General features: G+C 39.4%; 1 protein-coding gene across 1 annotated transcript in view; it reads left to right on the top strand.

Moving 5' to 3' along the window:
• Positions 1–26,249, top strand: part of TRIO (trio Rho guanine nucleotide exchange factor) — a gene marked incomplete at its 5' end in the record, with an annotated part of 66,796 nt that overhangs the window by 11,166 nt on the left and 29,381 nt on the right. The window contains 2 exon segments of the mRNA XM_008938171.1: positions 21,794–22,086; positions 23,767–23,937. Of these exon segments, the coding sequence (XP_008936419.1) occupies positions 21,794–22,086; positions 23,767–23,937 (464 nt within the window).

Consider the following 26,249-nt stretch of genomic DNA (forward strand, 5'->3'; position numbering starts at 1 on the left):
GAATTATCTGAAGCTGTTCTGTTGTGGTTTTGCTGACAGTGGCTGGAATCCTTCAAGCTGATTTGGCATGCTGGAGTGGTGACTGTGTTGAGGAGTCAGAATTTTCCCAAAGCTTTTCCAGATAAACAGAAGACCAGGGACACTGAACATCTCATTTCTTTGAAAGGCCTCTTCATTCTTGGGAGTGGTATACAGGCTCCAATTCCTTGGCTACAGCACAGAAAAGAATTAAAAACACAAGAAAATAATAGCCAAATGATTAAGATGGGAGGGAGTTTACAGTGTCATAAGCTTTTTGATATTTTGTTTTTACTGTAGGCATGAGCAACAGCTAGGGCATGTTCTGCAAAGCTGAAGACAGGAAGGACTTGTTTAGATGCTGGCCTTGGTGACTGAATAGTTGGATAAATGGTTCATTTTCCAATATTTTTAGTTAAAGCCTGAGTACTCCAGTGTCTTGATATCAGTTGCTCTTGATAAATGCTTTACCCAAGATGTGGAAGGGAAGGCTATTAATCACTCGGCTGAAAATATCCCTTTACCCTCAATCAGAAAATACTTTTCACGGGTTTGCCAGCTAATTAGATAGCCTGCATATTTTGTTAGATGTGGTTGTTGGTTGGGCTCTTTTTGATTGAAACACCCCAGTGTTTTGAAAGGAGTTCTTGGAAATCTCAAATTAAGGATGTTCACAGAATTCATTGCAAAAGACAATTTATGACTGATTCAATCTAAAGCATCTCTGGCAGCTGGCAGGGCTGGTAGTAAAGAACAGGAAACAACGTGCTGAATGTAAGTTCAAAGAGCCACTGTTGTAATGATTCCGCTCCGTGCAGACCAGCAGTGTTATCTGTGAGACTGAGGAGCAGCAAAGCTATTTTTTGGGAACAGGGTGATCTTTGTGTGTGGAGCTGAAGAAACCAGATCCTGGTGGTGCAGCTGTGCTCAAAGCAGTTAAACTGTGGACACATTGTACACTGAGGAAAAGGCAAAGTTAAGCTCCTCTCAGAATTTTTATAGTCGTGTGGGCTCACCTTTGAAGAGTCAACCTCAGATTATTATTGATGCATTTTTGCTTTTCTGCAATTTCTTGGTTACATTTGAGTATTCTAGTGTGAGGCAGAGTGTCTTAACTTGCCAAAGATAGGATTTGTATGCAAAGTCTGCCTGATTCATGTATTTATTTTAATGGGAAATGCATACTGTAAATAAAAAAAAAAAATTCCTGCATTTATGCAATTTAGTTCAAGAATTTTAATAGTTATGGGCTTATGTCTAACTTTGGCTCCTAGGTCCTGGGTGATCTTTGGGTCTGCACAGTTTTGGAAAAGTATGGATCTTTTCTCTCCCACATGCAGAAATATGACCCAGAATCGTTAAGAACTGTGCATTTCTAAATGATGAAAGTATTTGCCTCATAGATCACTTCAAAAAAAGGTTTTAAAATTCAGACATTTATATGTTGGCAGAACTGAATAAAGGATTCACTTTTCTGTGTTTTCCACTATCTTGTATGCACTTCTCCACTCTTAAGATGAACAAGGATTTCTTAAAATAAATTCATAGTACTGATTTAAAAATATATTAATTGCTTTTGTAAAGGGAATGTCTGGAATATGAAGTGGAAGATTCTGGAGAAGACAAATTTAGTTTTGCTTGAGAGCAACATTGAATTTTGAATGCTGTAATCTTTGAAACTTTTTTTTTAAACAAAAGGTAGATATTAAGGGAAAAAAAGGTTAGGTCTGAGGCTACTCAAAATAGCTCTGAGGCTCTGAGGCAACTCAAAATAGCTGTTTTAAAATGAAATGTCTGCATTTTACTAGCTTCCCTTTCTTCTTCTGCTCGTTTTCCCCAGGATGGTATAAAATGTAATGGGGCCTTACAAAGATCAAGTCTGAATGCTGTTTATCCTTGTTTTAATATAAGTTAAGTTGTTATTTCTATTACCGTGCAAATGTCTTGGAGTATGAGAAATGCAGTTGTCATCGTAAACAAAAGAAGGAACAAATGTTCCCATTTTTATGTGCAAGACTAGTATTAGTACCCTCAGATAAGGCAACATTTCCATAGGTGGCAAGTGGAGTTTGCAGCTTCTGCAATTAGGAGCAGGTACCTGTGAGAAGCTGAAGCTGTAGCAAACTAATTTGTTGATTGTCAATGGCAGAGATTGATGACCTATTACTTCTGTGCTGAGGTGAGCTGGTAAGATGTTGATACCCTAAATTGGCTTTGGTAGTCTGACATTGTCTATCAGTGAGCAGAAAGCTGATCCCGTTCCTTCACTGTAGTAGTAGATACGGGTTCATTTACGTATATCATACAATGTACGTGCCACCTCATCCACTGAGGATCTCCAGTGCCTTTCTAACTGGTTCATTTTTCTTTCTTTACTCAGTGCGATGCTGTCTTAAAAGTGAGAGAGCTTTTTTGCCTGGAATTTTAAAATCTTCGTTAAATAGCCATTGACAAAATTTTCGCCTAGATACTTACATGGGCACAGGTTTGAGTAACTGAGAAATGTCTTAAATTGCTGGGGGTGTTTGATCAGTACTTTGCTTTCACAAATGAAGCTGATAAGTATCTACTTCTTAAAAAAAGAAATTATATCAAATGTGTAGCCAAGAAAACTCATTTCTGCTTTACACAGGTAAGGTGAAAAAAGAAACAATTCATTTTTTTCTTTTTAAAAAAATACTTTGTTAAATACTGACAAATGGCGTAGGTCAGTATATGAACTTTTTTCTTTGCTAATTTGATGAAAGTTTGCTGCCCCATTGGGCTGGGGTCTGCAAATATTTAAGCAGCAGCTCATGGGATGAGAGCTCGGTGCAGCTGTGCAACCCAAGCTCTTCTGTGCTGGGCTCGTACCCTGTGCCAAGCGGTGGTTTTCTCTGAAGGGGGTCTCCTCTTAGATTCCAATATTCTTGCCTGCAGAATTAAGACTACTTGACTAGTACATTATTACCAAAGATGAGTTCCTACAAAAAATTGCTGATATGAGGAGCTGCAGAAAGAGCTGTCTGGCAGACAGGGAAAGCTAATGCAGGGTAAGGCTCTGGAATACAGAAAACCTGATGGACCTAGGGGACAAAGAGAGCTTTGTGGCAAAGCCTGAAGTAAACCGTAGAAAGGTATTAATAGGCTGCTTGTTTGGGCTTAAAATGAGATCTCTTGATACAAGTCAACTGTCTCAGATGAAAATGGAGAATTGTGATACATCTTCAGGTGTTTGTTTGATCTAAGATGATAGTGGTACTGAATAGCTGTAATATTAAACTAAGAAGTGTTGGGTTTGTGATGTAGAACTCCTCTCCCTTTTGCTTATATTTCATTAGGGGAAGCTGTGGGTCTGAGCTTTCTGTCTTGGACCATAAGAAAGTTGTAGCTATTATTGCAGTGTGTGCATTGAGATATTTCCCAATCAGATTCTTACCTAATGCCCACAGTCACTCTGCATCACGTTCACGTGGAGTTTGCTGTCTCCACTCCAGTGTTGCTGTGGAGCAATTGCTTTACACAGCAACTGTATACGTTGAAAACAACTGCACATCTGTGATACATTCTTCTTAACCATGTAAACTGTGACATATGCTTTATGTATGGTTCATGTGGTCATTCTCTCCCCCTATCTACCTTGGTTTACTTGTCAGATTTGTCTTCTGAGAAGAGAAAGGGCCAAGTAAAGCCTAAAATTAATGGTGTTTGACTTGAGTAGGAACAGAAAAACTTTTTGCAATAGGAAGCTGGAAATGATGTGGTTCCCAAAGCATTTAAAATATCTTCCTGCATATATTGCTGGTGTTAGAAGGTCAGTCTACATGCAGTTAAAAAGCAAAGCAAAAACAACGTGTGGAAGTTTTGCTGTGTTTTAGTCAGAAGCTTTCTTACATATGACAATCACTATTTCAAAGCTACATTGATAACTTCACTAACTTTGTCTAAATGTTGGTTAAAGATGTGAGAGTTTAAGTACAAGAATGTCTGGATATTCTTTAGTTTGCTTGATGTGCGTGGGAACTGTTGGGGAGTAGAGGAAAGGGATTGTTTCTTTTATTTTTTTTTTCCTTACTCAACTAGAACTGCAATCATTTTCAGATGTTCTACAGTTTCATGAAGAATAAACTAGACTGAGAGGAAGTCTCACCATAGGTGGCAAACTGTAAAGATCACTTACCCTGTAGAAAGGGTTTTTTCTTCTGCTGCTCCCCCCCTGCCACTCAGGAATTCAATGTCATTTGAAAGTTGTCTTGGGTCAGAAAAAAAACGTTCAGGAATCAGAATTAATGGTTTCAATGCAGGAGGCTCTGAAGGAGAAACTGATTCAAAATTCAGTGTGGCTTTCCTTAGAAATGTGAAGAAAGCAAAACTTTAGTCTCAGGTGGAGGATGAGTGCAGGGTAACAAGCTTGTTCCCAGCTTGGGTTAAGCCTTCTTCGGCTCTGGAACCCTACATGCTCTCAGTGCCACATAAAATCCTACTTACCCTTGCATTGCATGCATTTGTTTGTGCTGTTATCATTGGCAACCCCTGCACTGCTTTATTTTCTTCCTTCCCACTACATGCTTGTGTATTTTACAGTACTGTTTGTTCAATCTCATTTTTACGGTTCTTTTTGATGACAATATGATGAAGGCATTTCATTTCTGTTTGTACAGAAATTTAATCCTTGCTTTGGCTTTATAGCTATTTATCTAGCGAATGTATCTTTCTATATGTCCTTTAAAATTAAATGATGAGGTGTTCAGGGGAAGAAACCAAACATCTTTTCTAGGTTTGTAAAATGTTTAGCTGAAAGACAAACCTCATAAGTGAATATTTATGGACAAATGCTTGTGTAGTATGCTAGGTGAGGAATGGATACATTTAAAAAATAAAATACATGCAGTTTTAGTTTACTTAGCAGGTAGTCACATTAATGAACTAGAAATTTATCTTGCAGAATATGAGCTTAGAGCTGAAAATATATGAAAAGCAGTTTAAACCAGGGCAAGATCTTTAAAAGAATTTACCAAAAGTTGTCGATTTTCAAGTGTTTGGATTTTTTTTCATAAACAAGACTCAAGAGAAGACAACAGTAAGGGTAGGATCTGTTGTTTGGTACTGATTTTGTGAAGGAAAATGGAAGTTCTGGAACAAGTTCTGCATGGTTTAGCTGACCAGAAAATGTCCATCCTTTTTGTATTTATGGCTTTAGCTAAAGCGTTAAAAAAAGCCTATTCACTCTAAAAGAAAAAGATGTTAAAGGTTGGGTTTGTGCCTTCCAGGAACTGTAAAGCTTTGTGGAGGTACTAGACTGCATCTTCTCAGAAGGCTGAGAGGAAAAATAGCTGGTTTGCTGTATTTTTTGAGATTAGCTTGAGCCTCAATTAGGGTAGTTACGGTAGAGTGTAATCTGCTGCATCTGGCTATTCCCACATGTGAATTTAAAGACTGGAACTGTGCTCAGTGAGTCAGAGGAGAGCATCATTAGAAGAGAGGAGCTGCTCTGACGGCAGGGCAGGGGGCTAAACCAGACTGAGAAGATAACAGTGACTTCCTCAATCTGATGGCATTGCTCCTAACGTATCTGGGTGAACATCTTCAGGAGAAGCTGTAACACACCCCCGGCGTGGGCGAGTAGGTGATCTGTAAGCGGTGGGTACCGGGACAGCTGACTCCTCACCATGCCAAACAGGATTAAGCAGATGGACACTCTGGGATCGCTTCACTCAGTAAATCCTACCTGCTGCGGCAACGGGCAGCCCAGTGGCTGTAAATACTGGATCCTGGATTTAGGTACAAATGCGTGCAGTAGAGATGTGATGGGCTCGGGGAGAAGGGTGGTTGGTTGGGGGATGTTTTCAAATCATAGCAGTTTTAAGTAGGGTGCTTTCTTTTCTTCTTTCTCTGCCTCTGCTCTCCCCTCCTTCTAATTCCACTCAAAAAAGTGCAATGTATGACAAAAGAGACCTGTATGGGAAAGGGAGCAGTTATGGAATGACTCTGTTCTGTAAACTACTGAGATGCTGTACAGTAAGCTCTTTCAGAAAAAAAACATATAAAATGCATGCACTACGTAATTTTATTTCTTTTTAGTTGAGCTGTGAAATGAGAAATGGTAACTCTTGCTCTGTGAAATGTTATTAATGGTAGTAATTTGGTTTAAGAGCTTAGCAGTAATTTTCTTAGAATGTTGCTGCTAAAGCAAAAAAATCATAGTTTGTTTACTCTGTATCACTTCTGTTAAATTATTGTTGAGAAGCTGTGTTCTGGCAAATACAGCTTGAAAAGAAAGGGCGATAGGGAAATAAATCGGTCTGTGTGAAACATATTTAAAGACATCATTGATTCTGAAGTGTAGTATAGAGGAAAGCTGTACTCTTTCAGTCTCAATTGGAGGAGCACAGAGGTAAAAGTAGGGACGTTCACGTTAAAATCGGTTGCTGTTGGGTCTTCTCCCCTTCCTCCTTCGTAATTTTAACAAGAAACTGTGCTTGTCCTTGGCATTTGGACTGTTGCCGCAGCACAAGTTCAATTCTCATATGGAGCAGTCTGCAATTTCTGCAGGACAAAACAGTGCTCACCTTCAGTGTCTGGAGCTGGTGCAGCTGTCAGGATGCTTCCTTTTCAGTGGCAAGTTGTTTGCAGCTAGATTAATAATGTCTTACATACCTGTTGCTGTATACTCTGTGCATATATATATATATAATAAGCAGCAAGAGGCAAGTTGTAATCTGTGTTACTTGATAGGATCCAAACTGCTTTTATGGATGGGCTGAGAGGAGAGGGAGGATGGTACAGGAGTTGCAAACATGAAATAAAGGACATTATGGAAAGTAATCTTGTAGGGGACATCTAAAGATAGGGTTGTATGTCAGTGGGGTAGTAGTAACTCTCAGTAGTTCCTCAGAAGGTAACAGAGCATTGGTGTATTGAGCCAGCGGGAGTTAATGTTAGGCAGGCTGTCATCTCTGATCCCAGCAACAGAGCTGTGTTCTCAGAAGACTGCTCCAGAGCCCCAGTGTTGCACAATCAATTCCTAAAAAACCCCAGCAATTACTCCAGTTTTTAGAAGAAAATAAGTACTGAGTATCTTGGAGGGAGGTGGAGGTGAAAGAAGTCAATTACAAATAATAGTTGATGGGCAGAACGCTTTGCAGCAGAATACTTCACAGTAATTGCTCACCCAGAGCTTTGACTGCCTGGTCAGCTGGAGGTCTGTTAGTGGCACAGTGAGGCTTTTCCCCTTCTCCCCTTTCTCTTGCTTTGCAATCTTGGTCTTCGCCAGAGCTTGTTTGCTTCATTTTTGAACTCTTGCTGCTGTAGTTAGTCAGGCTCAGATCTATCTGGTTTTAACTTCCAAACAATTTTTAGAAAACACGTTTTATAAAGGTTTGGGTAGAGTTAATCCTGATTAGAGAGATACTTTCCGTTATTACCATAAATTCAGATCCTAGACATGTATGAAGTTGTTTGGCAAGCATACATGGTTTCACAAACATTCTTCATTGTTCTCTTTCTGTGTCTTAAAAACAGATGTCGGTGTGTTCAGACCATGTTGTAAGTAAGCTCAACAGCCTTTTGTAATAGAGGAACACAGCTTACTTGCATGCCCCAGTATAACTGTAGCTATGCCAGCTCTTACATGGGAAGGGGTAAAAATTCTATCTGTAGTATTTCTGGCCACTGTAAACTTAAAACTGGCAATTTGGGATGTAGACTGAGTATTCAGATTGTACTCTAGTGCATTATTTTATTCATAGAAGATATTAACTGGGGCTTCAACTTTGCTTAAACAATTTTTAAGGAATTTAAAAGTTTGTTCTATTCTTCGTTAAAATGTTATAGGGTAAATGCACAATTAACAATTGCATACTCCTGTTTAATTGAATCATCAGAGCTTTTTTCCCCACTTATTCATGAAATCTGAAGGAAGAACAACACATTCAGATTAAGGGAGGAAGAAAATTGGGCTTTGAGTAATGACTTGGCCAGAAACTACTGAAACTACTAAATAAGTATTGTATATTTTGCCACCAGCTGGAGGAAGCAGCAATGATGATAGAAGGAAACCAATTCTCATGGTAATTCCACCCATTCCTTTAAGTGAAAAATGCTCTGCATTTGAGACAGGTGTGGATAAATATCAAAGTTGTTTATGGCTATCTGGCTGGAGAGAGTGTTGAGAAGTTTCAGTCTGGAACTGAATATTGGAAATAATAACATCTTTTTTCAGTTACCTTATGAGCTAGAAGAAACAATAGGATGTGTGTGTTTCAGTCCCTAAGTGGATCATGTGAGTCTATATTTCACTTGGGAAATTTGAGAGGCAAATCTCATGGATAAAATCCAGGGAATAAATCTACAAAACCAAAATTTATCCTGACGTTATTAACTATCTAGGGACTGGGTGGTGGAGGAGGAAACGTGGTTGTAGACATATAGAGAGTTGTCATTTGTCTTTGAAGAAATAAATTTATTATATGTCCAATAGATTGTTTGAAAGAATGTATATGAATCAAACTAGCTTTCTTTTTCCTCTTTCATGGTATTTTATGATATCTCAAGCCTCAAAAATAATTCGTCCATAAAACAGGATGCTTTTACTGTAGAGTAATTGTTAGCAAATGGTGTCCAAGAGAGGATAAGAGGTCTCTGAGGACTGGACTTGGGGGATGCGGTGGCAGAGTCCAGTATTACTAATGGTTTGGTGTAATTCTTGGCATAGATCCACCGCTACACTTTGAAAGTCTATTCTTTTAGAATACAGATGAAAGCTGTTAAGTATGTGCTGTGTGTGCTTTTCCATCTCCATGAAAAGCATGCAACACAAATCCGCCTCCATTTATCAGCTATATACTTACTTACACATAGGTACTACTTTCCTGACCTCTGTGTCCTTCCTCACTGTTTTGCAGCATGGCTTTTTTGAATCTTTGGGCTGCAGGACTTGCAAGAGAGTTAGCTGAAGGTGCTGTTCTGTGGTTAGTGAAAACTGAGCTACATGTCAGGTACCGGCAGCTTAGTTACCCTGCACTTGCACATGCAATCCAGCTGCTTCTCTTGCATCAACACCAGCAATCATGCAGGCAGCCAGGCCAGGGAGTTGATCCAGCAGAAAATACTCTTGTCTCCCACCCCTCACCCCCAGAAATAAAAGTTTTCAGGTGTAGGAGCTTATGCAAGAAAGATATTGATGTCCTTACATAGCTGCCATCCCTACCCATGAACATGGAGATTTGAGGCTCAGGTTTTTTGCTCTGAGTGAGCTGATAAGATTCACAATTATCCATATTTTCATCTGAACTACTCCCAGTTTTTGTCTCCTATAATTCAGATATATCTTTTCAGTAACTTGCAAGTGGTGTATTTTCTTTCCTGTAGCTCTGAGGCAAGTTACCTCATTTGTGAAATAAGCCATGGCTGAGCAGCAGTGCAAATCAGATGTGGGTATGAGTTAGCCCCAGGCAGCCTTCTGCCTCTGAGCCTTGGAAGTCTGCTCCCTCCACTGCAGTACTTTGTGCTCTGCCCTTGTATAAGTACTACAGAGTAATTCAAAATGGTAGCCCCAGCTCCTTCTCAAACCAGCTACCTAGCTGCTGATTTTAAAGATCTTTTGAAAGATGTAAAAGGAAAATGTGTGCTCTTCTGCAGAAAATGTAGATAGACTTAAAATGCAAGCAACGTAATATAGACTTGTAAATCCATTTCTGTAGTAAGAAAAAAGCATTTATATATAAGTATTTTTGGATTTTGTTAAGATGACTTTATTCCTGTGTCTCACTAGTGAAGCATATTCAAAATGTTAAGTAGTGGAGAGCTCCAAAAAAATGATGGGAAAATTGTAGTCAATACCAAGAAGGCTTCCCTGAGAGACAGACACCGTAAGGAATATTGATTTGAGTTTGAGTTTGATTTCATACCAGGAAAAATGTGACTGTCTCTTTACCTCCTTGCTTAGTTACAGATATTCTCTGAGAGATGTGACATCTGATACATACAGTTTTGCATCATGGTCAAAAGATTGTATTCAATGAAAGGACTTAAACTGTGCAAAGCAGAGCTGCTTCCACTCATATTTCAGCTTAATTTCCCTCTTGCTATGTTAGGGCTCTGTTTTACACTAATTATTTCAGTGATGCAGCAGCATAACGATGAGTGATCACCTTACAAAGTGGCAGTTTCCTCCAGGTGCTCATTGCGAGACTAGTAGTGAACAATGTGTTCGTAATTTGCCTTTGAAAGTGGTTACAAGCAGCTCTAACAATCCACTGAATTTTCTCAGTTAGGTTTGCACTGACAGTGAAGGTAATAATACAAACAGAATTTAGGTGGTGTAATTATATTCCACCCTGCTTTGAAAAGACAACGTATAGTACTGTTAATAATCCTTCCTAATAAAGGTTGGTTTCCCTCACAGAATAGCAAAGTATATTTATTAAACCACTTAGATGTTGGTTGGTTTTTTTCTTGCATTTGAACATGGGATTGGAGACCTCCAGTCAATCTTCTTGAATGAGTGGTAACAAAAAACCACACCACCCAACATATCAGCTACATAGGGTGTTTTACCCTAAGAAGAGAGCTTCACAGAGATCAGTTGTCTAGATGCATTTTATGAAATGCTGGGGACTTGATGAAAAGAAGTGGTTTTTTCAGTAGAAAATTACTAGAAACTAATTCTTTATCTTGTTTCCTCCAGGTACCTTATTCTGTCCCTAAAGTTAGGCTTACAGTTCAGTCTATAACTTAAAGAAAAAAAAAAAAGTTATTTACTGTAGCAGTAATTATTGTTGTGTAGAAGTTATTGCTAGTACAGATCTCTCCCACCGTCCTGCCATTTCATATCTAATTAAAGCACATAATCAGAATTCTATTTCATTGCTTTTCAAAAGAAGTTTGTTTGCTTCTTTTCTTTCCCTTTTTGTTTCCTTTTGATTCCTACTTCCAAACCAATTTTGGACAGCTCTACCGTGATCTTATCACATAATTTTTTGTGTGGCCACTTAGGTAATATTAGATGGATGGGAGGTGGGAAATATTTCCAGGAATAAAGATTTAGATGACTGGATGGACAGGGCAGTTCACAACATTATCGTCCTCCTGAGCCTTTGTTGGGAATAACTGAAGGAAACAAACAAACAAAAAGTTGCATGGCAAAATGCAGCAGGTTTTTTTTTGTGCATGGTGTGGGCTTGGTCATGCCAAAGAAAATTCAGCAGTGCATATGTTATTCCTGAAGAGACTGTAATCAAGCTAAAGAACATGGCAGTGAGGGATTCTGGTTTTAGTATTCCATGTATTTTAATTGCACATTGAGGAAAAAAATGTCACATCTTCCATTATTTTATAGTTTGCTTGTTTTAAAATATATCTATACCAAAGAGTTATTGTTCCCCTTTTTACTCAGTCTTTATTGTAGACTGATGAATTTGTGGAGGAGTATCTTCCCCTTTCCAAATCTCTTAAAATAAAATACATCATCCTGAAAAGGCATCTCTGGAGCAGTTTGACATTTTGACTTTCAATAGCTATCTGCTAGTCACCCTTGACTGTGAGTGTTTGAAAAACCTTAGGTTTCCAGTTTGACTGACCTTAATTAAAATCATGTGTGCTCTCATAGCATGGCTCAGATTACATTTCCATCTGAAGACAAAAAGTTTAAAACCAGTTCAGTTTCTAATCACTGTCATCTAAGTCTGCTCTTGATAATGTAGTTATTGAGGTGGGATTGGACTCGGAGGAAGTTGGCTGTCATCACCTACAGTCATCTCGTTATGTGGCGTGGAGCCTGAAGGCAGTGGCATGGCTGCAAGGGCCTGACTCTGCTCATTAATACTCCAGTGAGTGTGTGGACTGAAAAGGTCAACATTTTACTATGCAAAGCCATGTTGGTACAATTAGTTTCTATCACTATCATTAATATCCGTTAATTGGATACGGAGGAAACATCTTTTTTTATATACAGGAATCTTGGGGGACCTACTTTTGTCACTGTTTTGGCCATTCAGTCTTGCCTCCCAGGTTCTTTCTCAATTTATTTTTTGAGGGCTACAACAGTACAACATTTGGAAAGAAAAATTTACTATTGTAATAGTCCCAAAGCTAAACTATGAGACTATACTATTATTTAGCTTATGGCAGAGTTCCTAACTTGAGATTGATGTGTTTGTACAGCTGTTGCTAAAGCTGTGGCTCCAAACAGTCGCTTGTTGTTCCATTGAGCTCTTCTGCTTTGAATCAAGAGGATGGGGCAAAGAGAAGAACACTGTTAAAATTGCTGTTGGTTCACTATGTGTATTTAGGTTAAAGTGTAACTGCAGTAGGTGAAGATGAAACAGGTGGTTTTTTTAGTGCAAGTAGTCTAATGACTTGAGGGTCTTAAGCATACAAACTTTTGATAAAGTCATTCTTTCTTTTGTATCATTTATTCCTGTAACTCAATACTAGCACTTTGTACTGTCTGGGTATTATGAACTTTACAGTACACTTCTTAGCAATTATTATTAATGCCTATCCTTTGCATTTCAAAGTATGCTCATTGACTCATCATATATTCTCCCGGTTTTACTAGAGAATTTTTGGAGGGTTTCTCATGTGTTGGAAACTTTTAAGGCATTTGGAAAGGAGAGAGAGTAAAATATACCTACTTTCATCTTCTCCTAGAGGCCACTCATTTGTAAATACATGGCAGAGGTTATACTTTTTCAAATAAAAGAAAAAAATATTAGCTCATAAATTTATGCTGGTTTTATGTACGGTTGGGTTTTGTCTTCATAATTGTGAAGCTTGTTTTCATCACTTGAGATGGTGAAGCTGATTTCCTCCCTACCAGTGTGTATATTCTTAATTCCATCAGTGCACCAGTAGAAACTGTGTCCCAGGTTTCCTTTTGAGATCAGACTTGCTCAAACTTCCTCACAGTTATCTTAGTCAGTATGGAGCTTTTTTGTTTGAGTAGTGGAGGACATTTTAAAATCTGCACAGGATAACTTCCTTCCAATGGGATGCTCTGCGTGCCTGAGCTTTTGCACAGGGAAGCATGCCATGTGTTGCTTTAAAATATGTCTGAGATCGTGGCTCTTCCTAATGCGGTTTCTGCAGACTTGCTTCTCTCCCTCCCTTCCCCCGCAGCTTTCTCCAGAGCTGAGGACTAACTGAATGCATCTTTTTTTTTTTTTTTCCCCTCTTTGGTTGCCCATTCTGTTACATATATTGATATGGACATTTTTGTTTCGTATCTGCTCATAATCCTCCTCTTTTGGGCTGATGCACACAGCCTATCAGATAAGCTGCTGTGCTATTTGAGAGCTGTATTTCTAGGGCCAGAGTTTATTTTTATCCATTTCTGAGGGAAAAATTATTTTGCAGCAGAAATTAAAGTAGCAGATGATAAATCCCGACAGCTCGGTAACAGATGAGCAGAAATTAATTGTGCAGTTGCCCCAATTAAAATCTGAAACTGCTTATCACAAATCACATTGAATAGTGGTTCCCATCTGTAGTATGTGGCGTACAGCTCTCCACCAAGAGCAGAGCTGCATCTTTGCTGCTAACATCACGCAGCATGGCTCTTCAAAAGTAGGTTGCACGCAGCATGCACGAGACAAACAGCTTGTCAACAGCAAGCAAAACTCTGTCTGGTGTCTTAAGCACCATCACTGCCTATGAGGCCCAGGCCCAAAGCTTCTGCCTTCACTCTTTTTTGTCTTTGGCTCAGACTGCTTCTCCCCATCAGCTAGCTGCTTGGTTTTGTCAAAGGCGGGGAGTGCTGTAACTTGGAGCAGTTGGAAGGAAGCTAATGCTGCCAGCTCCCACTGCTTCAGGAGCTGTGTTGTCCCCTCCTGGTGCTGAGATCTTTAACAAGCAGCAGTAGCAGCGGGGAGGAGGCTGGAGGCAAGGGCTGTGGGCAGCTCTTCTACAAGCCAACCTTGAGGAGGCAATGGCCCTGAGCCTGGAACACGGTCATTCCTGACATTCACTGCTCCTGTTTCATCTGACCTGCTGGAGGAAGGAGTGGGTGGGCCATGCCTTCATCTGAGCCTTTGCTTCAGTCTTCATATACTAGTTGGGTAACTCTGATGCTACACGTGGCAAAAATAGCATATAAAGCCTTCTTTTTAAATATACGTGGTTCTGTAGTAAAGCTCCAAAACACGCATGCTTTGAAAATGGGTGATGAAGTTGAGACTTTGTGAAACATCTCAGTGAGAAATTGATCTTAAAAGCTATTGTATTTAAAGGGAAATGGGGAAATTACATTGGTGCTGTGGGAAAACTTGCTTTCTAATATAGAAAAGCAGCATTTCTCTTTATTTCTGTTTGCACTGAAGAACTTTCACAACTGTTTAATGAAAGGAGGCTGTCACCTTAATACTCGTAATTACACGTGTCAGCTCCTATGAGGGAGTTAACTGTCACTGTGTACCTTCAATCTGTCAGTGAAAATCTTGCCTGTTGTAGGTCTACAGAACAAGTGAGGTTATGTGCTCCTTCATGGTGATGTAAAATCGTGTCATATATGTAGAGGCATGGGTGAAGTGCGTGAGAGAAGTAACCGATGGCCCCAGTTTGTCTAAAGAAACTCACTGGAGATTGTGCACAAAAAGAAGAAAACTTTGCCTGAAAATCAGAACATGGGCTGTCTAGAACATATGTTCTCTAGCTCTTATGTAAAAGCATGCAAGCCCCTGTGCAGTTAATGTTAGTAGAAATACACCCTTCCCCTTCCAAGGGGAAATAATCATATTAAAATGAGCTGGGCACTTGTTTTGGTCTGGAGAAAGGTAGAAGAGGGTCACTCAGGGCACTGACATGAGTGAGAACTTGACGGAGAAACAATGCTTCGATGACATAAATCTGTCCTTGGCATGTCCTGCCAAGCACGTGGATGTAGTTGTCTTTAAATCTGAGCAAGCAGGTGGTCAAAAGAGTGGAGCTGAGATAAAGACATTGCCTGTTAAACATAAGCCGCATACGGAGAATGAGATTTAATCTATTAAAGCTTGTGGTTTTCACAAACTGTGAAATTTAACTTCAGCAGCATGAGTAACTTTAATACTTCCTACTTGTGACACAAAATGTGTTTCTCCTCAGAAACAGTAGAGGATAACAGCTTATCACGGAGTGAAATGCCCCACAAAGTCTGCTCCCCCTCCTCTAAGTGCTGCCTTGCACTTGTAGTAACATACAAGATTTACATTTGAGGGTTTGTGTCCCTGTGGTCTGAATTCCATCTGTTCACCTGGGAAAGTTTTTTTCTGGCACAGTATTTGTTTTCCGGCGAAGATACACTCCCCTTTCCCCTAAAAAAAAAAAAAAAAAAAAAAAAAAAGGCCAAGCGTGGATGCAAAAGGTGTCCAGCAGTTATAAAAGGAGGATTGTTTTCCATTTGAAATTTTGTTAGGTGTTTATCTTCTAGATATTGGTTGATATATTTACAGCTCTCTCTGTATGCAAGCTATAATGTATGTGAAATTATTCAAAACGTTCAATGTAAGACCTTAATTTTACCTTTACAAGGTAGAAAGGCAGGAGCAGATATTTAAAAAAAAAAAAAAATTAAAATAACCTGAGTATATTCAACCCTTCAGGCAAGTGCCACTTACTTTCTAACTTCGATGCACAATATATTATTTTTGCACTTAATTTGAGATTTTTCTTCATTCCTTTCTCTAGTGCTGTTGCAAACAGGTCTATTGGATGACTTCTCTCAGTTACAGAAAGACCTTTTGAAGGTGTTAAGATGACAGTGTCTGTCACAGGGGTAACGTTGCCTTTTTTTTCAATTGGAGATGTTTGTGGGGCAACTTAGTATCTCATTAAGAGCAGCTGAAGATTTTCTAGCCTTAGGCTTAGAATTCCAGTCTATCTGATATTAACACAATCATCTTTTGGTGATTTGGAAGACTTAATTGTTGAATACATTTAAATCCAAGTGCTCTGGGCTAGTGTCTGTATCCGTCAGAATTAATACAGACAACTCATTAATCAGGGATGATACACTAAGGAGTTGAACTTTCTTTATTCACACACTGAAAATATTACAAATCGTGTTTCAGTATAGCATGTAACTTGAAATAAAAGGCAGGAAAGGTTTGCTGACCAGAGATTAAGAGGATTATGTTTGTTCTGCTCCAAACACAAATGTGATTGAAGGATTTTCTTTTATGTATTGAGTGCTAGCTTTCTACATTTTGTGATTTTTTTTTTTTTTTTAAGAAACTGGTTTCATGAAAATGACTGCACTATCTCTATATCATAAGTGAAACTCATGCTTCCCAAAGGGCATGGTGGAAATTTCCCATTTGCAAGCCTGATAATGCCCAAGCTGCAACGTCTTTAAATGGTAACTGCTTTTATGGCAGCTTGTTGAAGTTGAAACACATCTAATGACTTTGATGTATATTCCAGTATTGGTTTACAAAAAATACACAGTGAGAGTTGTCTAAAGAGGATACCCAGCAGGAGAGAAATAAAATTCCTGACACATATAAAAGTATCTAAATGGTCTTGTACGTGGCAGATTGATAGCCTCCTACTTCAAAAGCAGTTCCCAGGCAGAAACTGTGCATGTGTGTGTCCCCACACAAAATAAAGCTTGCACTCTTCTTTCAAGCTTTCCCCATCTCCTTTAATAACAACTAGCGACTGTGTTCATGGGAGGGTTTTGATGGCCTTTTCTCATTAGATGCTTGTAAAATACTTTTGCTTCCTCTGCTGTACAGAAGGTAGCTAAGTAGATGGTTGTTGGTAGATGTGGGCTTGGGAGATCACTGGACTCTAGCTGTTTCCAATTTACATATTAAACTTGCAAGTGCATCAGCACAGATCATGCTCTCTGAGCAACAGAGAGCAGCTCTTGTCCCCAAATACTCGTAATGTACCTGCATTGGTTCTTCCTGATAACGGGTTAATTGCTCTGTGGGATGGGTTTTCTGGGCTTTTTGGTCCTTAAAGTCCATGGTGCATGGCAGGTCAGAAGGGACGGTGTGACATGCCCATCTGTGTTACTAGATTTGCCTTGCTCTGTTTTTCAGTCCTTGCCCCATCCCTGTTTCTCAGTCTAGAGACAGTGAAATGTTCTTATTTTTGGTCTTGGAGCATGTTGGGTTTAGAGGTGCAGAGCAGACCTCAGACAGATTCAGTTTGATTCCCTAGGTGAAGGAGTCAGGTTTTAGTAGCCCCTTGCACTCCTTGTAAATACTAAAACTCTAAAACCAGCAATATGGAAATAGTTAATATGAAGCAGAGTGTTTCAAGTCATCAACTAGCTTAACATGGCTGATTTATTTTTTAGGGGAAAAACCAGTTTATTAGTCACAGATGTGCATGTTTCCAGTGTTAAGAAAGTTGGGACTAGAATGAGAATTCCCATGTCCCTTCCAGTTTCAAAAATTTGTCTATTCGTTGGAGGTAACTTTATCTTCTAGTTTGAGGGGGTCAGAACTCATGCTGCCTGCTCTTTTTATTTAGCTCCAAAAATATATTTAGGGCCTTTTCATGAACTCTCTGACCTTACCACCAGAGCAATTTATGTGGTTTTTACTTTTGAGAGAAATGGCAGTTAAATGAATGCCTTCTTTTCCTATTGTGGCTATGTGAATTATAAAACAAAGCCCATCCATTAGGTTTTTTTAACTACTTCATTGAATTACAAAGCTGTCTCTACTTGAGCAAATAGTGATTTTATTAAATTTGATGGTTTCCTGTTGGACTGGTGTTGCTGTGTGCAATCATTACATGTGTATTGTGCTTTTCCACTCTCCAAGATGGCCATCTGTTGCATTTATCTTTTTCTAATATAAAAAAAAAAAAAGAAGAGAAATCTGACACTCACTAGAAAGTTTAGTGTACTCGAAACACAGTTTGGGGTTAGCATACCCCAAACTTATTCCATCCATTTTGGTTTTAAAAGTCTGTGTTGTTCGGGGTTTAAAGTGTAGTCATAAAGGAAACAAAGCCAATTTAGTGTAAACAGTCCCAAGCATGGTAATCAATCAAACCAAATCTGTATCCCTAATTACATAGATAGAAGTAGTATGTAGTGATGGAGAATGGGGAAAATAAGACACACCCATATGGCTCTTCTCATAGCAAACATGAAAGGTCTTTCTGTGCTGTTGAAAATGCCTGTGTTGGATATTGATATTCCCTAACGCTTGCATCTGGCAATGCCTCTACATAAATATAGGAACTTGAGCACCTAAGGGTTTTTTTGTGGCTGTGCTCTTAAGTATTGTAACTGATCTCCTGAGGAAGCGGGTGGGATTATGAATTGGAGAATCTGGACTCCTGTTAGCTGGGATGGGATGGGAAATGGATGTTAAAGGGTCTCACTGGGAAAATACTGGCATGGAATAGTTTTAGTGACTATTAACGTTGACCTGTGAGGCTGTAAGGATGTTTTCTGAAAATTTAAGGGGGGGTAGAAAGTTGGATCTGATCTCTGAAGAGACTGAAAGTTGGCTCTGTTTTTCTGAGAATGAACACTGATGCTGTTAAAAATCTCTGGATTTTGGGGTTTTTTTTGAAAACCATTTTAAAAAGAATTTTATCTTTAAGTTGATGTTTTTGTAGCAATGCAGGTTTTTTATACATTTTAAGCTTCTCCTTCTTCCCCGGTGTTTTCATGCCGTGAAGAGCAAAGTAGAACAGGGCTATCATTTTGGTGTACTACTTACAGTTTGTCCACTTTTATGAATCTCTGAAGCCCTAATAATACTTCAGTAAATACTTCATATCAGGTTATGAAGAGGAGAAGATGAGAAGCAGTTACATGCTGCACACCAAATGAAAACTAATGCTGTGTGGGAGGATATGGCTAATGGATGTGCTGCAAAACATGTCTGGCTAATATTGTTTTGTCTCAGATCCTCTCCACTTGAACGGAGTGTACGTATTTCTTCCTGCTGTCTTCTCTTCTCTTGCCCACAAACTCTTGGCCAACTTGGATTAAGAGTAGGAGGGGCACAGCAGAAGTGCAGTCAGACAAAAATACTCATCTCCCACAGTTTCAGGGGCTTGGTTTTACAGAAAACTCAGTAGTTGCTAAGTGTTGATTGTCAAAAGGTTGGGTGAGAATTTGAGGAGGTGGAGCACAGGTTTTATAAAAAGGAAAATGGGTTTATTAACTGCAGGCATCTTACATGCTTAGGGATAGGGACGTTTATGTAAAGGTGAACCTTAGGCAATCAGTCACTGCACAACCACACTGCCACCTTCTTAGAAAGGAGTGATCGTAAAGGAGAGAAAAGCAACAGGTACAAAAATACAAAACAGTACACAGTGGACTTCTGCAAAGGCTTAACTGCCTTTTTTTTTAATAAACAAGTGAATGTGGTCAGTTTTATTTGTATGGAACGAACTTGTGTGAACCATTATTGCAAGGAAAAATATATACAAATGAAAGAAAAACTTGGGTGAGTGATGATAACATCTGTAAGCTTGGGAGTCTCGAAAACAAAGCATTAGTTTCTGCTTTAAGAAACTTATTTACAAGAACACCAACACTGTTTTCTTCTCTTCTATGCTCCACTAGCAGAGTGGCAGAATTTATTTATCAGAATATCCATCAGCTAATATTTGTCATGATTTCTAAAACACAAGGAATCTAATCAAAATTAGAAGATGATATGCTAAAGGTAAAGCTGAGTTTGATTGAAAGAGCAGTCAAACTAACTTTTTACAGAGGTTTAATAGGAGATTGTTTAGATTCCTGTGGAGAGCTTGCAGACACTTGAGAGTTTTGTTGGGAATTTTTTTTAATAAGCAGACTGTTTTTTTTTTTTTTAAAAATAAACTTAAAAAAAAAAAAAAGTTTGTTGTGATGTGGATGCTGATGGCTAGTAGGCTTGATTTTCTTTTGTATGTGCTGACGACCCTTAGGCAGTAATCCAGAGGCCCTGAGGGATACTCAGATTGGAAGCTGAAAACCATTGTTACAGATAATTAATTTTTCCAGTATGTTTCCTGCTTCAACAAGAAAATAATGTGGTAATTCTGTAGCACTACTATCCCAATATTTATAGACAAAGACAACTATTGTAACTCTGCATCTGACTTTTGGTAGTACATGTTACTTAAAGACTTGAAACCAGGTTAATGGCATCATAGGAAGTCTCCTTACCCCTGTGCAGCTGTGTTGAGAAGATAATTCTGCAGACAAATCCTGACTCTGGGTGAATTGCTTTCAAGTGTTAGCAATTAGCTTGTTGGACTGAAAGTATGCTTTATAAAGTTTACCTTCTGCTGTATGGAAACAGGATGAAAGTGGTGGTTAATAGCAATTATGATGTGTGTGTTCGTACAGTATAAGGTATAGGAGTTGTTGGTACAAGAGCTGATGTCTCTTGATGGTCACATGCCACTTGGGTTTTATCAGAATAGAGAAAAATCTTGACAAACAGCCTGATCCATCACAGTTTGGAATTTCAAGGAAAGAATGCCCTTACTGGAACAGCTTAAACTGTGAAGAAAAAATGGGAAGTCCTAACTTACTGTATTCACCTTTTATATCTCTTTTCTCCCTCTCAGTTCAAAGCCAGAATTTGCACTTAATACTCTGTGGAAACAGAGCAGGCTCAAATAGTTGTGTGTGCATTTGGGTGTTTACAATGAAGTGTATTGTTACAGCAGTGTGACCATATTATTCTGCAAAATTCAAACTACCCCTGATCAGACTGGCAACGTGCCTCTTACTGAAAAGCTGCCAGAAGAGGTGACCTGAACATCTGTGTCAAGCTTCAAGGAGGAACACAAGCACTGCATTTAATTCCCAGCAGTAGAAACATTCAGCAAAACATCATTTATGACATCCTTTTATGAACTATCTATCTGTAAAAGTGCACACATGGGGCTGAGCGGGCAGGGGAACAAACCACACATATCTGACAACCTAGAAGCATCTTACTAGGAAGATGGTAGTAAGGTGGTAGATAATATTCATAGGAGTGGTGTTATGAGAATGTGTCCCTCCAAAACGTATGTTTTTAGGAAAAGATAATTACTGGGGGAAAAGTCATTGTGCTGCATGGGGAAAAAATAAATGTCCTGTCACGGTCCCTAACCAGTGGGTGTTTGTCATGAGCATACACTTCAGTTCAAATGGCAGGAGGCTTGGTGAGAAGGTAGTATTGACCTCATGCACATATAACTGTAACTTGAGAGAAGCCTGTCTCTTGTGGGCATTGTCATGCTGAGAAATACTGCTGATCCTGAGGTTCGAGCAAATGGGCTTTTAAATTTTTATGTTCTGTGCCTTTTTAAAAAACAAAACAGCCAAAACTGACAGACATGCATTTAGCTATGTTCTGGATTCTTCTTCCCCCTTTCCCAAAGGTAAGGGAAATAGATAATTAATGAAAGTAACTGGAGCATTTGTAATAACATTTGGTGTTCAAAAAAAAATAATCTATCATTAAAGCAATAATTTTCACTCTTCATGTACGTGTTCAAAGCAGTGTATGTCGAAAGATAAAACATACATAACCTTCCGTAGAATTAGTTGACACATGGAAAGTACCATCCACTGTCAAGTAAGTATCAGCAGTGCTAAGTATGAGTTATAATTGAGGCAGGAGTGGCTTAAGGAAGCTTGACTGTTGTTGGCCTATAAATGGTGCTTATGCATGGGCGGCCATGTGCATCTTGAACTCGGATAGTTGTGGTATCATGAAGGCCACGTTACTTCAAAATAACTGGTCGATAAGTCCATAAATCCAGTCTAAAGCCATTACTGCATGGGTAATCTACCTTGTTTCTCACTTACTAGTGTTGCAGTTTTTAAATGCACCCCTCATTCTTTTTGCAGACTCCCTTTCAGTCTCCAGCAATGATGCCAGTCCTCCTGCTTCAGTAACATCACTTCAGCCCCACATGATCGGTGCACAGAGCTCCCCGGGCCCCAAGCGCCCTGGTAACACTTTGAGAAAATGGCTTACCAGTCCTGTGAGGCGCCTCAGCAGCGGGAAGGCAGATGGGCATGTCAAAAAACTGGCACACAAGCATAAGAAGAGCAGAGAGGTTCGTAAAAGTGCCGACGCGGGCTCTCAGAAGGACTCTGATGATAGTGCAGCAACCCCACAGGATGAAACTGTCGAAGAGGTAAGTGTTCAGGGCAGCTTCCCGAGACCTGTTTTTATGTTTTTCAAAGAACTGAAGGTTGTCAGGTGAAGGCTGTCTCCTCAATTGACTGTCCAGCAGTTGAGCAAAGTGGCGCGTGCCACATCCTCATCCTTGATGACTGCTGTACTCAGCATAAGGACTGTGCCAGGCACAGTTCGTGCAATTCTGCATTGAGAGTGTTAGTAAAGCTCTGTGGAGAAGAATCTCTAGTTGAAAAAGAGGAATGGGGGAGTGAAAAGCTGCTCTTTGGCTTTGCTGTCTTAGACCACTGAGGAAAGCAGCTTTGTGAGTAAAGGTGCTTCACATTCTTGGAATAATGAGGTCATTTTGTATTTCCTTTTCTTGTTGATGGATCAGGTAAAATATATTGAGAGCTGCCTAAAGCTGTATTTACATTTTGAGCAAGAGTTAGAGCACAGAAAAATGACTGCCCCTTCAAATCAAAAGGCAGTTATTATCAGTGAAATAATAGACATGGCAGTTTTCATTGGAGGGAAGGAAACTGAACTATTCCAGATTTTGCCACTGAGGACATCCACTGAAGGTTTCCTTCCTCCCACAAACACCTGCCTTCTTTCTAAGCCTGGTACACACATGTGAGCAAAGCCTGCCTCCAGTTAGGTGCAGACAGCCCCATTCTCTTCTCTTACAAACCTATGGTTGAGGCTGCAGTGAATGACATCTTGCTGCTCCCAAGGGCACAGCCACATCCCTGCTGATACAGTTATTCCCTTTTACCAGACTTGAGTCTGACTAATGTGTTTGGTAGTTGTACAGAAAAGTGGTCTCAGATGCCAAATTAATTAATACTTTTTCTTTTTATCCTTATTCCCGACATATTTTGCTGCAACATCAGTGAAGGCATGCAGTAAATGGAGGGAAGGAAAAGTCTAGAGATTTGGCAGCATGGTCAGTTGGAAGATGTGGTTTGGACAGGAATATTTTCCTATGTCCTTGAATGTCAGGCTGTGGAAAGAGACCCACTGTGATGCAGCTGTGGCATTGTTTTGGAATATCTAGTTCTGTGAGTGGGGAAAAATATGTGCCTTAAAGGCAATAAAAACAATAACTATATTTGCTTTCTGCCTTTAAATTATAGAGTTAAATTATCCTGGGGAATCAGTTACAATAAACTTTTGTTAATGGAAATCATCATGTCTTGTATACTTGGAAGGACTGTCTTTCAACACAAGTGAAAAATTACACAAGTAGTCTGCTTTTACTACTTTAAGGGGGAGAGGGCAGAAAGAATAAGTGACAAAATAGTTCATGTTGTAATAGGAATTTTTTTATATCCTTTAGAAGTCTTGCTGTGAGGGTTGGTACTCCAGATACAAAATTCTGGAGTTCCTAAGTTAGAGGAATGTGGCTCTTTACAAAACTGGACCTGGAAAGCAAGCGTGGCTTGGGTAACACTTTGCTGTAGTAAACTTCATGCTGAATGTCTTGTTCTCAGTATCTCAATCCATGTGCTTTTATCTTCAGCACCTACTTTTTTCCTCACACCGTTGAGGGGTTGCACTGTGTTTGTGGGATCATCTTGGCTTGTTGGGAGAGAGGTGAATCCACAGAACAGACTTGTTAAAGACAGGCTTGCGATGACAGGCTTCATGCTGTTGAGGAAGTGACAGAGCTTGAATGTCTTGATTTTATTTCCAGAGAGGTCGGAACGAGGGGCTGAGCAGTGGCACTCTCTCCAAGTCATCCTCTTCAGGCATGCAGAGCTGTGGAGAAGAGGAAGGTGAAGAGGGAGCAGATGCTGTACCACTTCCTCCTCCTATGGCGATTCAGCAACACAGTCTTCTCCAGCCAGACTCCCAGGATGACAAGGTAGGAGGAGGAAGCAGGGAAGGCTTATTGAGATAACCTCTGTTTATCTCTTATCTCTGTTAAGCTCTCTTCTGTTTCCCAGAGTCTCTGTAAGGTATGTAACACGGCTTTATGGTAGGCAGAAGTAATCACTATGATTATTTAGACAACATTGGAAAAGTTTCTTGTGGAAATAGTTTCTGCACAGTGCAGAAATTTTTCTACTAGCACTCTAAATGTGGAAGCGGGCCACTTGGTGTGTTTGCAGGTCTATTTACATCTGTTTGACTGATGCCCTATTTAGTGATTAGAATGTAATTGTTTTATACTCATACCTTTGGGTACTGAGGTTAAAATACTGTGTGCAGATAGAGTTTATCTGGAGAAATGAACAGCTGTATATAACCTCTTTAGATCACAGGCTGATCACAAAGCCCTACTATTTTGCATAGTGTCATTTCAGGGGGAAAAAAAAATTCTATATACATCCCTTAGCAGAAGGAGTAGTTCACATCACGTCTAAGGTGGTTTTTTTTAATTCTTGGGTTTTTTTCCCTTTTTTTCTTTTTTTTTTGAGGAGTGGGTGCCTAGGAAAAAGGTGCACTGAGAAATTAGTATCCAACCAAGGTTAATAATACAACTTCTTTTTACAAACAACGGCAAATTAAAGTTGAGGGTAAAAATTTTCCATCAGTAATGAAATTCTGGATGTAGGTAGTAGTAACTACATTAAGGTACTCTTAATTTCATATAATCTTGTTTTTCTTGAATGTTATGATGTTCATACACTAGAGGGTTTATTTCAGTTTTCTACCTGGATCAAACATTTATGGGACAAGTATCAAGCCTCGAAATAAAGGTATTTAGAATGGAAATAAGTCTGGACTTGTGCATCAAGGCACATTACTGTTTTTTTCTCATTTTGCTGCTTAAAATTTTTAACCTTTGTAATCTGTAGCACTGAATATTGTTAGTGAATTTTGTGGCTGGTTGCTCACTGTTCTCAGTGTTGCAGATGTTACTGATAGCTCTGGTTGATCTTTTTTATTTCTGTTTTTTTCTTCCTTTTAAAAACAGTGCCTTTCAGTGGGAATCTCACTGATCACTGGAGCTACCGTTTGTAGGCTCAAAATGGCTGGCTCCCGTGCTCTGTGTATTCAACTGCTGCATGTCTTCTGAATTGAAAAAGTGTAATATATGAGTTGGTGATATTGGGAAGTATTCCTGAAACAAAACAAGTAAAAATAGGCCAGCCTTTAGACATCAGGGAATATTTTATTGCAAGAAAGTAATTATCTCAGTTTGAGGCTTAGAAATAGAATAAAAATAATGTTGGTGAAAATATGTTAAGGTTCCTGATGATAAGCTGCCATATTTGCATGTCCCTTCAGTTATATTAAAAAAAAAAATAAATTGATATGCAAGTCTTCTAAAAAGTTCTGCAGAGAAAAATGGTTTTTGTTTATCTAGTTCTCTTTACCCAGCAAGAACAGTTATGTGAAGGGATACGCTTTTAAGTTAGTCTGCTCACTTTTGTATTTGGGTGCAAAGTGAGGCCCTTACTATAGTACAGTAAGAAACTTTGAGTAGCTTTGAATCCCCAGTAAATTTTACTTTCACTGCTTAAGAGGTTAACATTCACCCACTGCAGTAAAAACATGTTGGGACAGTTTTTAAAGTAGTTTCAACTGCATTCTAGAGAAGACTTCTGAGAAGTTTAAATTTGGTAAAGTTAATATTATGCCACAATTTTCCCAAAACCTGTAAATAGTGATTCTTCTCTAGTGCATTGGGCTTGTGCAGTATCTAGCCTACTCCATGGTAGGAGGCAGAAAAGTCCCCTCACATGGCAGCCTCCCTGAAGACACCAGACATAGCACCAGTTTCCAGTAGCAAATATTTTATTTGAACACAGAAGTGAGAAGCCAGAGCAAAGTTCTACCCAGCAGAAGTTAGTTGGCTCTGTTGACGGAGTTACTGATTAATAAAAGGCTTGCAAACAAATTCCCAGTTGTGTGCCTTCTGAGTGGACTCCTCCTTCACATTCCTGCCATGCTCAGTGGTTTCTTGGGTTGATCAGCTCCTCTGGATCCCAAGGAATGTCTCTTCCTTCCCGTGAACTCATGTGTGCCTCACTGTGAGCATTTCTTCCTCTCCAGGGCTCATGGTCTACGCTTTGTGCTGGAATCTCCTTGCTTGCTGGGTTTCTCCCTCCCTGCCCAGCCTGCTGTGGGCTCCAGCACCATCTCACACTTGTGTGTGCTCAGATGCTTCCTCCACCCTTCCTTGTTTTCTTGGCAAGGGGTGTATTCTGCTCCCAGAGTACATCATCC

The sequence above is a fragment of the Merops nubicus genome, unplaced genomic scaffold, assembly GCF_000691845.1.
Source record: "Merops nubicus isolate BGI_N331 unplaced genomic scaffold, ASM69184v1 scaffold40853, whole genome shotgun sequence".
In the NCBI taxonomy this organism is placed as follows: domain Eukaryota; kingdom Metazoa; phylum Chordata; class Aves; order Coraciiformes; family Meropidae; genus Merops; species Merops nubicus.